Below are 16,591 nucleotides of genomic sequence, written 5' to 3'. Positions count from 1 at the left end.
CAGACCCCTCAAGAAGTATCCTGTTAAAGCCCATTGCCATCAAGTCGGTTCTGACTCATAGCAACCCTACAGGACAGAGCAGAACTGTCCCATAGGATTTCCAAGGCTGAATTCTTTATGGAAGCAGACTGCCACATCTTTCTCCCACAGAGTGGCTGGTGGGTTCAAACCACCAACTTTGGTTAGCAGCCAAGTGCTTAACCATTCTGCCACTGGGGCTCCTCCAAGAAGTATCTGCTATCCCTCAACTCAAATGTCTGAAGACCAGGCTGGGGTGGTGGAGGGAAGCCATGTAGAGAAAAATCTAGAAAAGGTAATGAAGAACAAATGAAAGCAGATGGCCCTGGAAGAATATCCAGAAATTAGGAAAACATGGAAACCGTACTGTCTGTGATGGGCAGGCATGACTTTGAAGTCGAGCATGACTTTAAACGCCTGGGCCTCGGGGAAAACCAGACACAGTGCACCCTAGTGGGATAAGATGTGATGTACACAGAGCCACCTAGATGTGTGTTTATGCTGAGGAAGTTGAAGCTGAATCTGATTTAGCCTCCAGAGTTTAGAGTTAACTTCCACTTACAGGAAACACAGGGGAGAGAAAAACAAGAGTAAGGACACCACGCGGAAGCAGACAGACACATTTAAAATGTGGGACATTCTACAGGACAACTGACCTAATTTCTTGCAGTATTACTTATATAATCATACAAAGTTTAAAAATGAGTGTTTCTAAATTTAAAAAAAGTTAAACCTGAATGTAAGAGCAGTGCCAAAAATGTTAGATATAGTAGGAACTCGGTGGGGAAATGAGAGAAGCATATCTCTACATTCCTTGTGGTCATACAAGACATTTAAAAAGAAGTGAGAAGGGATTGTTTTAGATTGAGAGACTGAAGAGACAAACAGCCAAACACAATCTGTGTAGCCTATTTGGATACAAATTCAAACAAACCAAATGTAAAAAGGTATCTTGGAGACAAGCTGGGAATTCTAATTATGGTCTGGGTACTAAATGGCACCCAGGAATTATTTTCTGAAGTAAGACAGTAACCCTGTGATTAATCGGGGGGAAAAATGCCCACATTTTTCAAAGAAGCATACTGAGTTATATAGAGGTGAAGTGACACACTGGAAAACTCGTGAGCAAAATAAAAATGAAGGGACAAATGAGGTAAACTTGGTGAAATCTGGAAAATTATTTCATCTGGGTAGACAGGTAGAGGAGAAGGGTTTGTTGTACTATTCTCTTGATGACTGAGCATCTTTGTAAATTTTCAAAATTTAAAAAGGAGAAAAAGAACAGTACAGTGAAACCAGTGAAAGCCAGAAACCTGTCAAAGAAAGAAAACTCAAAATTAAAATGACAGCGATAGAAAAGTAGTAAGTGCACCCTGTCAAAGGCAGAAAACATGTGCAACCCACAAAAACGAGGCAGTCCCGTCGAGCTCTGGCTCTCACAGGTTTCACTCATAGGCGTCCCATAATGGCTTCTGGACAGATAGCAGGGACACACCAGGACCCCAGGTCAGGGTGCTTCTAGGACCACAGCCAAAACTCAGGTGTTACCTTAGGTAGGATCTGTGAACACAGACTACATGCCAAGTGCTGGAGACAGATGAGCAGGATCGGGGCCCATCGGAGCTCTTAGATCAATGGATTTCAACCAGGGGCGATATTGCCCCTCAGGTAACATTTGGCAACATCTGGAGATTTTTGGTTGTGGCAACTGGGAGGAGGTGCGACTGGCCCTCATATATGGAAGCCAGGGATGCTGCTCAACACCCTGCACTGCTCAGGACGGCCGCCACACCACAGAATGATCCAGTCCAAAACGTTGACAGTGCTGGGAGTGAGGAACCCTGTCTCAGACTGTGGGGCAGAGAGTAGTGTTCACTAGAGGAAGACGAGTTTTAACAAATCTCTCAATGTGGTGAGGAGACTCAGAGATAGAGACTAAGGGCCTGGGAGTACAGGAGAAAAGGTGGCTTTCCGGACCAACTGGTCTTCCAGCCAAGAGGAACCAGCCAGTGTGTAGCACAGTACAATCAGGGCTGATAGGTCATGTGGGGGTCAGGAGAATGACTTTGACCTCACAGAGTGCTGGGAAATGGCCAGAGGATTTCGAGACAAGCACACAGAGAGCTGTATTTTGTAAGAGTTGCTCTGGAACCCTGTGGAGAAGGTGACAGGAAGAGACCTGGGGAAGAGCATTTACTGCAATAATCCAAGACCGTATTTCCCAGCACAGGGTTATAGGTGTCTAGGTGCGGGATGATTCTTATTTTAATGGTTATCCCTGTGTCTGAATGTGTACTAGAGAAAATGTCATGAGTGCGCTCTATTTATGGCATGTGATAGTGGTTACACTGCAGTTCTCTTAATCCTAGTGAGGACGACAAAGAGAAACTTCGGTTTGGTGCCAGGAGAGCCCTGGGGTGCAATGGTTAAGCAGTCGGCTGCTAACTGGAAGGTTGGTGGTTTGAACTCACCCAGCAGCTCCGTGGAAGAAAGACCTGGTGATCTGTTCTCATAAACATTACAGCCAAGAAAACCCTACGGGGCAGTTCTACTCTGTTACATGGGGCCTCTATGAGTCAGAATTGAGCACACAACAATCCTAAATCACCAGAGAAATGACTATCAGAACTTCACCCTAAGAAACCTTTCTGCACCCCCGGATGCTACAAGTCTCCCCGTCTGATTTAACATTAAACAAGGCCAGAATTACTAAAGAGTAAGGCGGGTGCAGTCAGTATAGGACTGTACCTTTTCTTCAGAGAGGCTTATGGCAGAAATAAAAAAACCTAGGTCCTGGTTCCTGCTCTGTCACTTACAACCGTGGTCAAATCAACTGGCCCCTTTGAGTTTCAAGTCTGCTTATCTGTGAAATAGAATAAATACCTGCGCTGGGCACATCACTGCGTTCGTTGAAGGATCAAATAAGACGCGATCTAGGTACACCTTGAAAATCTCTTCACCATCCATCATGCGGACACATGCTATATGGCGAAGAGACTGTATGCAAACTGGTCTATGAACAGTCACACATTGGTCTGGAGCTCCATTGTTGGTCATAAACTTTTCTTTGTGGTGTCAAAATCAACGTTTTTCATTCAATGAAGAAGGATAAAGTCTACGGTACTTTTTGATGCAGCAAAAATACTCTTTGTTTTCACGTGAATGCTGAGACGTGCTAAATCTACTCTTGGAAATCTACTCTGTCCAACAGTCTTGCAACCATTCGCTGCTTTCTGACCACACCATGGTGGATTTTTTAATATTTAAGAAGGTGTGAGGCTTGGTGAAAGGAGCTGGGTGGTGCAGTGGTTAAGTGTTCAGCTGCTAACTAAAAGGTTGGCGGTTCAAACTCATCAGCTGCTCCAAGGGAGAAAGATGTGGCAGTCTGCTTCTGTAAAGATTACAGCCTTGGAAACCCTATGGGGCAGTTCGACTCTGTCCTTTAGTGTCGCTATGAGTTGGAATTGACTCCATGGCAATGGTGTTGGAAGGCTTGGTGGAAGGCCTTCTCACATTCCAAGCACTCACAGGGTGTCTCTCTGGTATGAAGCCAAAGATGTTGAGGAAAGTATGTCCTCTGGCTGCAGATTTTTCAACAGTAATCAAAGGCGGCGGTCTCTCCTGAGAATGGAGTTGGTAGTGCTGAGTGAGGTACGAGGGCCGGCTGAAGCATCGCCCACAGAGCTGGCACTGGAAGGGCCTCTCCTGGGCGTGAATGCGGTAGTGCTGGATGAGATGGGAGAGCCGTCCAAAGGCCTTGCCACAGTCGCAACACTGGCAGTCTCTCTCCCCGATGCAGCTGTGCCTTCGCAGGTAGCGGATTGAGTACGTCTTGGTGCGGGGCAGCCCAGGGGGAAGGGCTTTTGCTGCTTTGTGGGCTTGGAGGTGTTGAAAGAGGTGCACGTCCTGGATAAAAGTTCTGCCACACTGGAGACACTTGTAGCAGTCCTCCTGGCTGTGGGTTCCCACGGGTCTGCAGGGGTGGGCACGTTGCCTGCCTTTGCTGCAGCCAGGGGACTTCTGCCCAGAATGGGTGGTCTGGTGTCTGGAGAGATGCGGCGTGGTGAGGTGGAAGGCTTCTCCACATGGCTCACCTTCAAAGGGTTTCTTCCCAACATGGTTTCGCTTGTGCCTCTTAGGGTCCTGCTGGGCACGAAAGATTCTTTTGTCCAATCCGCATTTGTTGAGCCTGTCCTTTCGGAGGAAAGGCGCCTCGCGCGCTGGCAGGGGGCTGGTGCAGATACCCAGAGCAGCACCTTCCTCGGAAGCCTCTTCTGGAGGAACTTCTGGTTGCTGAGTGAGATCCGAGCCTGGACTGTGGCTTCTCCCCTGAGTGAGGGACTGGGGTTCGCTGGGTGGCACGGGACTCAGGGGCTCCTCCCGGCTATCGTGCTGCCATTCTGACTGCGCATCAGAGGACTCTCCTGCGCAGTCACCCATTGCTGGCTCCTCCGCTCCTGCCCCCGGGGGCAGTTTTTCCACAGGAAGGCTGTGCTCTGGACTTCGCTCTTTGGTTTCAGGGCTCGTCTCCCAATCTAAAAGAAATTTGAAAGTTCCTCTACTCTTTTTTACTTAGAGACACACCATTATAGCAGAAGTAGTGGGGGGTCTGGGGGAAGCCCATTATAGTAGAAACTGATGAGAAAGACCAAAGATAAGGGAACTAGAGCATATGCAGGATTGAGGGTTTTCTGGAGAGAATGGGGTCCCTGGGTGGTGCAAACAGTTAACACACTTGGTTGCTAATTGGAAGGCTGGGGTTCGAGTCCATCCAGAAGTGCCTCGGAAGAAAGGCCTAGCGATCTACTTCCGAAAAATCAGCCACTGAAAATCCTATGGAGCACAGTTCTATTCTGACACACACGGGGTCGCCATGAGTTGGGGTAGACTGGACGGCAACTGGCTGGTATTAAGGAGAGAATGGGAAAGGGATGGAAAGGATATAAACAAGGACGGGTGGCAGAGGCAGAAAAAAGACCCTTCAGGAGGGCTGACTGTTGATAAAGATGCCAGGGGAATATGGAGAGGAGAATTAGAAGGAAACCAGAGAAAGAGCTAGGACTGGGGCTTGTCGGCATTTTCCAAATCATGCTTGGTAGATCACTGTTTTTGTTGTTGCTGGGTGCTGTCAAGCCGATTCTGACTCATGGCAACCCCATGTGACAGAGTAGAACTGCCCCACAGGGTTTCCTAGACAGCAGTCTTTACAGGGGCAGATCACCAGGCCTTTCTTCCAAGGAGTCACTGGGTGGGTTCCAACTACCAACCTTTTGGTTAGCAGCGGAGCACTTAACTGTTGCACCACCAGGGCTCTTTGTTACTTTGGTAACTCGCTGAATTCTCTTTGGGCATCTAGTTCTTCACCCACACAGGGGAAGCTGACTCTATTCTATCCTTGGCTCCCAGGCAGAGAAGTGGGGTGGGAGGCAGAGGGGTGGGGCGGGGAGTGGGTCAATTAGCACTAGACTGTCCTCTGGACACCGTGGCTGGTTCAGGGATGGGATGTGACCCAATGTGGAAGAATGGAAAATAGAGAGTGTGTCAAGGGCTTCTGGAAAGAAGCGAGCTTCTAGGATGTACCTGCTCTTTCTCATGCTCATTCACTCTCTCTTTGGACAGGAACAAGAGAGCATACACATCATCTAGGATTTGTTGGCAGAGTTGAAGGCAGAGTGGAAAGAAAATATGGAACTAGGCCCATAAGGACATTATTAAGCCCGTAACTCCAACCACCCCCGAAGCCCCGCTGACCTGTACTGTATGGTATTTAGGGTACATATTGTAAGCTAATAGCCCCTCAATGGCTTAAGCCAGTTTGGGTAAGCGCTTTCTGTTAACTACAACTGAAGGACAACGGCTATCCCAGCTGCCACACATAGTGTCCCAATTCAAAGAACAGGCTGATTTATGAGGAACGGTGAACATCATCAGATTGTAGCCACGTAGTTTGGAGAAGCTAAAGTCTAGAAGGTTCTTAACCATGAGCCATAAGGATGCTGGTGGGGATCTTGAAGAACATTTTAGAGCAGCATGTGTAGGTGTGTGTGTTGGCAGAGGATGTGGGATGGAAATCAGATGGCAGGGTTTAAGACGGAAATGGGAAGTGGAGTTGGCATGAGGGAAAACGGGAGGCAGCTGGAAAGAGAAGTGGTATCGCGTCACTTGCCTTTGATTGTCTCAGCTAGAGGAAAGGCCTATGGATGTCTCACTATAAGAGGAAAGTATGAACGAATGGAGGAGCTAGAACACCAGAGAAAGGGGACACTGGCCAGGGCAAGGCCGACATGGAGCTGGGCAGGAGAGGTGCTCTTGCTGCAGTAAGACACAAGCTCTGGAAAGGAGATGGAAGGAAGTACTGAGGAGAGCGACCACATGAGCACTTGAGGTAAGAGCCTCTTTCAGCCTTCTCCCTGACCTGGGTGGGCTCTGAGGAAGGCTCCCAGACCAACAGCTCCCGGCACCCCTCATGACTCACCTTGAAATGCCACTGCATTGCTGTCTTCCTCCATCCCACACGACTCCTCTGCCTCTAGCTGTGAGATAAGGTCTGGCTTGGTGAACTGAGACCCTGTTGGAGAAGGAAGACTCGTAACAAGTGACTCTCAACCCTGGGTTCTCAAGACTTTGGGATAATACGGAAGGTGCAAACTCACTCACACGGGAGTGAAATGAAGACTGTTTCTGAGCCCATAGAGCAGTGGTTCTCAACGATTTGTCCCCCCGGGCACATCTGGGAGTGTCTGGAGACATTCTTGGTTGTCACTACTTGGGAAGGGGGTGCTACTGGCATCTTGTGGGTGGAGATCATGTATCCTGCTAAACAACCTACAGCACACAGGAAGGCCCCTGCCACAAAGAATCGTCCGGCCCCAGGGTCACTAGTGCCCGGATTGAGAGAATTCTGCTATTGGGTAAAAAGGGAAACAGGGCTTGAGAGTAGTATACTGGGCTCTAGACCTGAGCATGGAGAATCTGATGTTGTTGCTCAGAAACTGGACAGCATGAGAGTTCTTTTTCCATTTGTGATAACTTCTACTCCTCCTTTCACTTAAAATGCTCCCCCCCTTAGTTTACTGTTTCCCAAACTTCAATCATTTCAACCATCTTACCATTTACTTGTTTAGTGTCTATCTCTCCCCACTAAAATGTAGCATCTACAAGAAAGGGAATTCTCGTCTATTTTGTAACCCCAGTGCTTATACCAGTACCTGGCATGTTGTGAATTCACTGACAAACTAATGAATGGTTCTCTCATTTTGGCTTTATCTGTGTGTCATTTATGGTATTATTTATTTAATGTTTTTCTCTAGGTCATCTCTCTTTTTTTTTTTTATTGTGCTTTAGATGAAGTTTTACACAGCAAATTAGTTTCTCACTAAACAGTTAATACACATATTGTTTTGTGACATTGATTGCCACTCCCACATGTCAACACTCTACCCTTCTCAACCTTGGGTTCCCTATTAGCTTTCCTGTCCCCTCCTGCCTTCTAGTCCTTGCCCCTGGTCTGGTGTGCCCATTTAGTCTCCTTTTGTTTTATGGGCCTGTCTAATCTTTGGCTGAAGGGTGAAGCTCAGGAGTGACTTCATTACTGAGCTAAAAAAGGTGTCCATGGGCCATACTCTCAGGGTTTCTCCAGTCTCTGTTAGACCAGTAAGTGTGGTCTTTTTTTTTTTTTTTTTTTTTTTTTTTTTTGTGAGTTAGAATTTTGTTCTACATTTTTCTTCAGCTCTGTCCAGGACCCTCTATTGTGATCCCTTTCAGAGCAATCAGTGGTGGTAGACAGGCACCATCTAGTTGTACTGAGAGGCTGTTGTACTTGTAGATCATCTCTCTTTCTTAACTTAAATACATTTATTTTAAGTGCAAGCTTTATATTAATCCTATAAATGGAAACCACTGTCACTTCCGTTTTTTTTGTTTGTTTGTTTGTTTTTGCTGAAGGTAATGTGACAATAGCGACAACAGAAACCAATGCTATTGGGTGCTAGCTAGATTCTGTTACCTATCTATGGCTCAGGGACTGTAGTCTGCTCCCTCTTTGCTAAGAAGGGAAGATCAGCAAGATGCAGAGATATGCTGGCACCAGCCTGAGACTTTCTACTTGATATAATCAGAAGGTTTATAAGATAATTAGGAGTCTCTTTCTCAATAATTGGGGGGAGGATCATTTCATGCTGTGTACCACCTAATATAATCTTCCATATAATCCACTGTACTCATTCCAGGTACCTGGGTGGCACAAATGGTTTGTGCTAAGCTGCTAACCAAAAGGTTGGTGGTTCAAACCCACCCAGCGACACTGCAGAAGAAAGGCCTGGCGATCTGCTTCCATAAAGATTACAGCCAAGAAAACCCTATGGGGCAGTTCTACTCTGTAACATATGGGGCCACCACGAGTCAGGATCAACTTGACGGCAATGGGTTAATGAGTTACTCATTGTACTCTTGGGAAGACCGCGTCCTGACTGATATGCAGGACCTCTATTAACCCAAAACCTTCAGTGTTACAAGAAGCCAAGAACTCACAAGAAGAGAGAAATTCTCAGGTAATGCTGCTATAGGTCACTGCATAAGGGTGGAAAAGAGAAAACTGATTCGTCCCCTCTCTCCTGATACTGTTTCTGCTAATTTAAGTCATAAAGTGCAGTAACTGATAAAAGAGTATAATATATGCTGGAATAGAATGTCCTCTGACCTATAAAAGTCATGGTTAAAATTTTGCACCCTTACCCTTGAAGATAGGAGCCCTGGTGGCGCAGCGGTTAAAGCAGTAGACTGCTAACCAAAAATCAGTGGTTTGAAACTACCAGTGGCTCGACGGGAGAAAGATGTGGCAGTCTGCTTCCATAGAGATTTACAGCCTTGGAAACCCTGTGGGGTTGCTATGAGTCAGAATCGACTTGACCGCAGCAGGTATGGTTTTTTGGTTTTGGGTTACTCTTGAAGAGAGGTGGCACAAGCAGTTCGTGCTCAGCTGCTAACCAAAAGGTTGGCAGTTCAAACTCACCCAGCAGAGCTGCAGAAGACAGGCCTGGTGATCTGCTTCTGTAAAGGTCACAGCCAAGAAGACCCTGTGGGGCAGTTCTGCTCTGTCACTTGGGGTCACTATGAGTTGGAATCGATTTCACAGCACCCAACAACAACAATAACCCTTGAGAATAGCTCCCTGGGTGGTGCAAACAGTTTGCTCTCGACTTCTAACCTAAAGGTTGGCAGTTTGAACCCACCCAACAGCACCACGGAAAAAAGGCCTGGCAATCTGCTTCCATAATTATTATAGGCAAGAAAACCTTATGGAGGTGAGTTCTACTCTGTAACACATGGGGTCACCATGAGTCAGAATCAACTCAACGGCAGTGGGTTACCCTTGAGGTGAGGCACTTCCATTTCCCCATGGAGGCCTTCGACGTCACAAGGATAAGAGCATAAAGTTCCTGCCAGCTGGCGTGTTTTTATTTTTGTTCTTGTATCTCAGGAGACCTCAAGCCCCCAGAGAGGACACTGAAAAGAGGATCCTGGCACTGATAACAGAAACAGTGAGCGGTGGGGAGAGGTAACCAGTCCTGTCTCCAGGTGTGAAGAGAGATGGACAATCTTGACTTCTGAGCCTCAGGGCCAGTAGAAGCCTTTGGGGCTCCTGGGATTTTCAGGGTTCCATCACTCACTTAATAAACATTATTGCGAGTCTACTGTTGCACCAATTATGGTGTTGGCAAAGAATACTGAATGTACCATGGACTGCCAAAAAGAGTGAACAAATCTGTCTTGGAAGAAGTACCGCCAGGATGCTCCTTAGAAGCAAGGATGGCAAGACTACGTCTTACATACTTTGGACATGTAATCAGGAAGGATCAGTCCCTGGAGAAGGACATTATGCTGAGTAGAGGGTCAGCAAAAAAAGAGGAAGACCTTCAACGAGATGGACTGACACAGTGGCTGCAACGATGGGTTGAAGCATAATGATTGTGAGGATGGAGCAGGACCGGGTGGTGTTTGTTCTGTTGTACAGGGGGTTGCTATGAGTTGGAACCAACTCAATGGCACCTAACAACAACAACAACTGTTTCACCAAGACCCAGTGAAGCAGAGCCTCCACAGCAGCAGAGCGTCATTTAAAGGAGCTGACTTTCAAGTTGGACCCACCGGGCTCAAATCCCAGCTCTGCCACTGTGTAACTATGAGGCTTTACACAAGTAATTTAACTTTTCTATGCCTTGGTTTCCTCATAGGTAAAATGGCTATAATAATAATAATACCCTTCATAGGACTAGCGTAAGGATTGTTTGTTGTTATTGTTGGGTGTCATCAAGTCCGTTCTGACTCATGGCAACCCCATGTGACAGAGTAGAACTGCCCCATTGGGTTTTCTAAGCTGTAATCTTTATGGGGGCATATCGCCGGGCCTTTCTCCCGTGGAGTATCCGGTGGGTTCGAACCACCAAGCTTTAGGTTAGCAGCTGAGCGTTTAATCATTGTGTCAAACTTGTAAACCACTTAGATCAGTGCCTGCCACATATTAAGTGCCCAAGAAATGCTATTTTATGACAAGAGTGATTCTGACAAGGTCCTTTGATATTAAAACACTGCCTCTAAGCTGGGCTGAGACACATCGACATGGTGCACCATGGTTACTGATAGAAGTACAGAAGAGAGTTGAGAACCCCAGCTCTAGTGGGCAGAAACTGGGGAGCGTAGAAGCCCCACTTACCTAGGGATACCAGGTTCCGATAATTCTCCAGTGTCACTTCCCGGTAGAGGTTCCTCTGAGCAGCACTAAGGTAGCTTAATTCCTCCGGGCTGAAGTCCACAACCACATCCTTGAAGGTAACCAACTCCTAAAACACCAGAAATGCTCCTAAATGTCCACAGATTATCACAGGGGGGTTTGGAAGGAGCCTGCAGAAGAGTAGACTCTACACAAAGCAGGAATTCAGACAGGCAGAGAGCCTCCAGGTACTCTCAGTCCCGGGGACCTAGCAAGGCACCTTTCCTTGTCTTGTAATCTGTGGGAAGTGGGAGCATTTTTGAGACTAGATGGTGCAAGCGGTTTGTGCTCGACTGTTAACCTAAAGGTTAGTGATTCAAACCCACCAGCCACTCTGTGGAAGAAAGCCCTGGTGATCTGCTTCCAGAAAGATCATAGCCAAGAAAACCCTATGGAGCAGTTCTACTCTGACACATATGGGGTCACCATGAGTTGGAACTGACTTGACAACAACTAACTACAACAAAGTTCCAGCTGCTAAATACCGCAGACTTGAGTTGGGGGAACATATCTTTTTAAGCCATTTTATAAAGCAAGCAAGCAAGAATGCACACAATTAAAAACTGAGCCCTCAGCCTCAGGAATCAGGGGGAGTTGGGTTTAAATTCTGACTTTGGTTTTTATGAGCTTTGGGAGTTTGAGTAGGTTAAGCCTCGGTGGCTCATTTAGAAACACAAAGTGCTGATAAACAAGAAGAGATATTCAGTCTTATTAACCAACAGGGAAATGCAAATCAAAATGACAAGGTACCATTTTATACCCACTCAACTAATAAAAATTAAGAAATCTGACAATAGCAAGTGTTACATAGAACATGGATCCACAGGCTCTCTAACAAAATGCTAAAGGAATGTAAACCAGGAAACCATTTTGGACCCAGAAATCCTATTCCTTGGTATATTTGCTCATGTGTATTAGGAGATGCATACAGGTATGTTCATAACAGCACTGTTTACAACATCCAAAGCCTGGAAACAGCCCAAACATCTTCTTAGAGTAAAAGAGATAGATATGCTATGGTACAGTCATACAATAGAAAAATACTCTAGCAATACAAATTAATTAACTAAAGTTGCTGTGATGCTGGAAGTTAAGGCACGGGTATTTCAAATACCAGCAAGGTCATCCATGGTGGGCAAGTTTCAGTGGGGCTTCCAGACTAAGACAGACTAGGAAGAAGGACCCGGCAGTCTACTTCCAAAAAAGACTGGCCAGTGGAAACCTTATGAATAGCAGCAGAACATTGTCTGATACAGTGTCAGAAGATGAGCCCCTCAAGCCGGATGGCACTCAAACTACTGAGGAAGAGCTGCCTCCTCAAAGTAGAGTCAACCTTAATGACATGGATGGAGTAAAGGTTTTGGAACCTTCCTTTGCTGATTCGGCATGACTCAAAATGAGAAGAAACAGTTGCAAATATCCATTAATATAATTGGAATGTGGGATGTATGAAGTATGAATCTAGGAAAATTGGAAGTGGTCAAAAATGAAATGAAATGCATAAAGACCAATACCTTAGGCATTAGTGAGTTGAAATGGACTAGTACTGGTCTACTTTGCCAGAAATGACAAATTGAAGAGGAATGGCATCACATTCATCATCAAAAAGAACATTTCAAGATCTATCCTTAAGTACAGTGCTGTCAGTGATAAGATAATATCCATACACCTACAAGGAAGAACAGTTAATATGACTATTATTCTGAAGAAGAGGGTCAGCAAAAAAGAAGAAGACCCTCAACGAGATAGATTGACACAGTGGCTGCAACAATGGGCTCAAACATAGCGACAATTGTGACGATGGCGGAGGACCCGGCACTGTTTTTGTTCTGTTGTACATAGTGTCACTATGAGTCGGAACCAACTCCACAGCACCTAACAACAACAACACACAAAGAAAGACCTGGTGATCTGCTTCCGTAAACATTACAGCCTTGAAAACCCTGTAGGGTAGTTCTACTCTGTCAAATGGGGTCGCCATAAGTCAGAATCAACTCAATGGCACACAATGACTTAACATTTCTGCTTCCACAATCTGATAAATAAAAGCGGGATAATGAAAGGGCAAACCACATGACGATTGTTTTGAATAAGCCAAGAGTGGAGACAAAGTGGAATACTAAAAATAATAATAATTAATCTAAAAGACAGGAAAAGAGGAAAAAATGTTAAATGATATCATATGGAGAAAAATTAAGCAGGGAAGGAGACTACAAACAGTCAGAAGAAGCTTTTAGACAAGGTAGGCACAGAAAGAGCCTCAGCTGGGTGATAGTTATAAGAAGAATTAAAGGAAATGGGGACATGATTTAATTGCACAGGGAAGGTCCATAAACCAGGAAGGTAAGCTCCCATATTTTAGAACCAAGTCAGAGGAAAGCCTGCCTCACCTGGGATCCAGCAGACGGTAGACTGTCAAAGGTCGGTTCTTCTTTGCTGTCCTCCTTTTCTGCAAGGACAGAGTCCTGATCAGGGAAAACTAGGAGGGAGAAAGGAGTAACCTCGGACTTGAGTCCTGTCTGGCAACACCCATGGCCCCCACCCACCCCATCCAGCCCCAGGAGGTGGTGGTTCTGGACTTCCTATGATGTGACAAAGATGTTAGCACTTCTCAGCTCAATATGGCAAGTCTCAAAAGAGCCCTGGTCATTTCCCAGCTCTGAGCCCTTTAATGACTGCCCACTGCCTTCAAATAAAGTGGAAGTTCCCTCTATACCAGTGGTTCCTGGCCTCACTGCCCCACAAGAGTAAGCACAGAACCTCAGTTTCCCTCAACTGTAAAATGGGAACAATAATATCTATACCTCAGAGGTATAAGAGTTCAGCTGCTAATCAAAAGGTCAACAGTTTGATTCCACCAGCCACTTCTTGGAAACCCTATGGGGCAGTTCTACTCAGTCCTATAGAGTGAGTCTCTATGAGTCAGAATCGACTCAACGGCAACAGGGTTTTTCTGTTTGTTTTTTTTAATACCTCAAACATTACATATGTAAAGGATACACTTGTTGTTGTTGTTGTTAGGTGCCATCGAGTCAGTTTTTGACTCACGGCGTCCCCACGTGACACAGTAGAACTACCCCATAGGGTTTTTTAGGCTGTAATCTTCTTGGGAGCAGATTATCAGGCCTTTCTCCCGCAGAGCTGCTGGGTGGGTTCAAACTGCCAACCTTTCGGTTAGCAGCCAAGTGCTTAACCGTTGTGCCACCAGACCTTCTAAAGCACATACTAGACATTAAGCGGGAAAAAAAGACAGTTCTTATTATAGAGCCTATCCTGTGTCTTTTCCACCACTGATCTAGAAGACAACCACCACCTTCCCTCCCAGAAACTTGAACCTTGAAGGCCTTCCTTGCCCGTAGTCTCTTTCCAAGTGCACGTTTCATTAATCTGTTGTTTCTTTCTCATTCCTGGGAAATTCTCTCCCTGAATTCCAGCTCCACCCTGTGCCTTTAGTCCTAAGTTTCCCAACCTCTCTGGGACAATACTCCCTGTGTCCAGCTGAGGCAGTGTAACACCATGATTTGAGAATACAGATGCTGGAGCTGGTCGCCTACGTGTGAATTCTGACTCTGCCGATTACTAAACGTAGGACTAACTTGTAAAACGGTGAGCAAGTTACTCAATCTTTTTGTGCCTCCATTTCCTCATCGATAAAATAAGGATAACAGCTATTTCACAGAGCCATTAAGTAAACGCATTAATATGTATAAGACACTTTGAAGAGTACATTGTAAGTACTCTCAACATGTTCGCAACTAGCATTTTTTAAATTCTTTGAAGGAATGCATGTGCACAGAACTGGATTAGTCATAACCCTTAGTTTGTGATATGCTATCAGCATTGAGACATGCAAGGCCCTCATATTTATTCTGAGTGCATTTGTTTATATATTTTTAAATATAATTAATGCCTGCAAATTCACTACCCAACCCAAGAACTAGAACATTCCCAATAACTTGCATCTACCCATGTACTTCTTACCTATCCATGCCCCAGCCTTCTCTCCAGAGATAACTCTAGTCTACGATCTTGGATTTGTACTGAGTGTTCTCTTGCCTTCTATGTGTGTGGTGTGTATTGTTAGGTGCTGTGAAGTCAATTCTGACTCACAGCGACCCCATATGACAGAGTAGAATTGCCCCATAGGGTTTTCTAGGCTATAATCTTTGCAGGAGCAGATCGCCAGGTCTTTCTCCCGCAGAGCCGCTGGGTGGGTTCAAACTGCTGACCTTTAGGTTAGCAACTAAGTGCTTAACCACTGTGCCACCAGGGCTCCATATGTGTGTGTGTGTACATCCTAACAATGCTTTGTTTATAGTCAGTATTATTATCATTCAAAGACCCATGAAGATTCAGTGGCTTCCTTCTCTCGTTCTTGAAATGCCCTTCTGAGTTCCAATCTAAGAACCTGAGTTTCCAAGAGAATGGCCCAATTCTGGCAAAGAGTGAACTTCCAGGACTCAAATCTCCTATATTTTGTGCCCTCTTTTATACCTGGGTGGCGCAAACGATTTGTATTTGACTGCTAACCTAAAGGTTGGTAGTTTGAACCCACATAGCAACCTTGCAATCTGCTTCTGTAAAGATTACAGCCAAAAAAAAAAAAACCCTATGGAGTTCTACTCTGTAACACATAGGATCTGCATGAGTCGAAATCAACTCAACGGCAACGGACTTGGACTTTGTCAAACATTTCACCACTCATTCAACAAATCATTCTTGTTCCTGAGTGGAAATTTCTTCCATCTCATATGACACTGGGTAGATGAGACTGGATTATAAAGTTCATTTTTTCATTCATTTGTTTAACAAGTTTTTATTCAACTCCTAATACACACCAAGCACACAGAAGATGTTCAATAAACAGAAGTGGGCAGTTGCTTTCTCCCTCTCTCACCTTTCTCCTCACATGCTTGGATCAAGTTTGCCACGAGAGTCCCTGCCTCGTGGCTGTTTTTGGGCTGTTTCCACCTCACCCACATCTGGACTGCCTCAGGCAGCGTGCTCAGGAACTGCTCCAGCACCAGCTGCTCCAGCATCTGCTCCTTGGTGTGGGTCTCTGGCTGCAGCCATTGTCGGCACAGCGCCTGGATTTGGCTCACAGCTTGGTGAGGTCCGGTCACTGCCAGGTACTGAAAATGACTCAACTTTTGATGAGCCCCTGGGTTTCTATTGGGGGTGGTTTCTTGGCTCTGCCCCTTTGGGTCATGTTGACCAAAGATCTGGGTATTTCTGAAGACATCCAAAACCTCTGTCTTATACAGCATCCTTATGGCTTGATCATTCAAAGGCAGGTACTCCAGAACATGCTGTGTGGAAGGGGGTGGGCAAAGCTGTATCAGATGAAGAAAGGATACAGAGTCCTTGGGACCTGCAGAAATTACACAGAAAGACTTACAAATGGCCTGCACGGTAAGGGTTAAGTGAGGTGGAGGTGATTTGAAGCAAAGAGAGTTAGCTTGTTTTATACAAATGCCTCAATACACAGTCATAGAGATTTGGACGTACACCAACACAAATGTCACCTCAGTTTCATCCTCAGTTCGGAGAAGTCTACCGGTACAGGATATAGATAAGTATTTCAGATACAGCATTAAAAGGAAAGAGACTTGAACCCCAAACCACAAGTGAATGAACCAATTTGATGAACCACAGAAGAATGTATTTTCCTTTTTAAATAATAACTGAGTTATTGCAAATCAAAACCACAATGAGATACCATCTCATCCCGGCATTACTGGCACGAATTAAAAAAAAACAGAAAATAACAAGTGTTGGAGAAGCCGCGAGGAGACTGGAACTCTT

General features: G+C 45.5%; 1 protein-coding gene across 1 annotated transcript; it reads right to left on the bottom strand.

The window, feature by feature from the left end:
- Positions 1–1,749: 1,749 nt before the first annotated feature.
- On the bottom strand, positions 1,750–16,053 carry ZIM2 (zinc finger imprinted 2). The gene is made up of 6 exons (XM_012558582.1): positions 15,684–16,053; positions 13,177–13,235; positions 10,730–10,856; positions 6,494–6,586; positions 3,547–4,553; positions 1,750–1,869 (listed from the first exon to the last, which is right to left on the bottom strand). Exons 1-6 carry the CDS (start codon positions 16,051–16,053, stop codon positions 1,750–1,752), a joined length of 1,776 nt encoding a protein of 591 aa, XP_012414036.1.
- Positions 16,054–16,591: the final 538 nt, after the last annotated feature.

The sequence above is a fragment of the Trichechus manatus genome, unplaced genomic scaffold, assembly GCF_000243295.1.
Source record: "Trichechus manatus latirostris isolate Lorelei unplaced genomic scaffold, TriManLat1.0 scaffold00176, whole genome shotgun sequence".
In the NCBI taxonomy this organism is placed as follows: Eukaryota; Metazoa; Chordata; class Mammalia; order Sirenia; family Trichechidae; genus Trichechus; species Trichechus manatus.
Note: the sequence above shows the minus strand (reverse complement) of the source record. Positions and strands in the feature narration are given on the sequence as shown.

Coding starts and splice junctions, on each gene's coding strand:
- ZIM2 (XM_012558582.1), bottom strand. CDS start 16,053: ATGCTGTATAAGACAGAGGTTTTGGATGTCTTCAGAAATACCCAGATC. Junction 13,236..15,683: donor CCAAGCATGTGAGGAGAAAG/GTGAGAGAGGGA, acceptor CTGTCCTTGCAG/AAAAGGAGGACAGCAAAGAA. Junction 10,857..13,176: donor TACCGTCTGCTGGATCCCAG/GTGAGGCAGGCT, acceptor CTGGTGTTTTAG/GAGTTGGTTACCTTCAAGGA.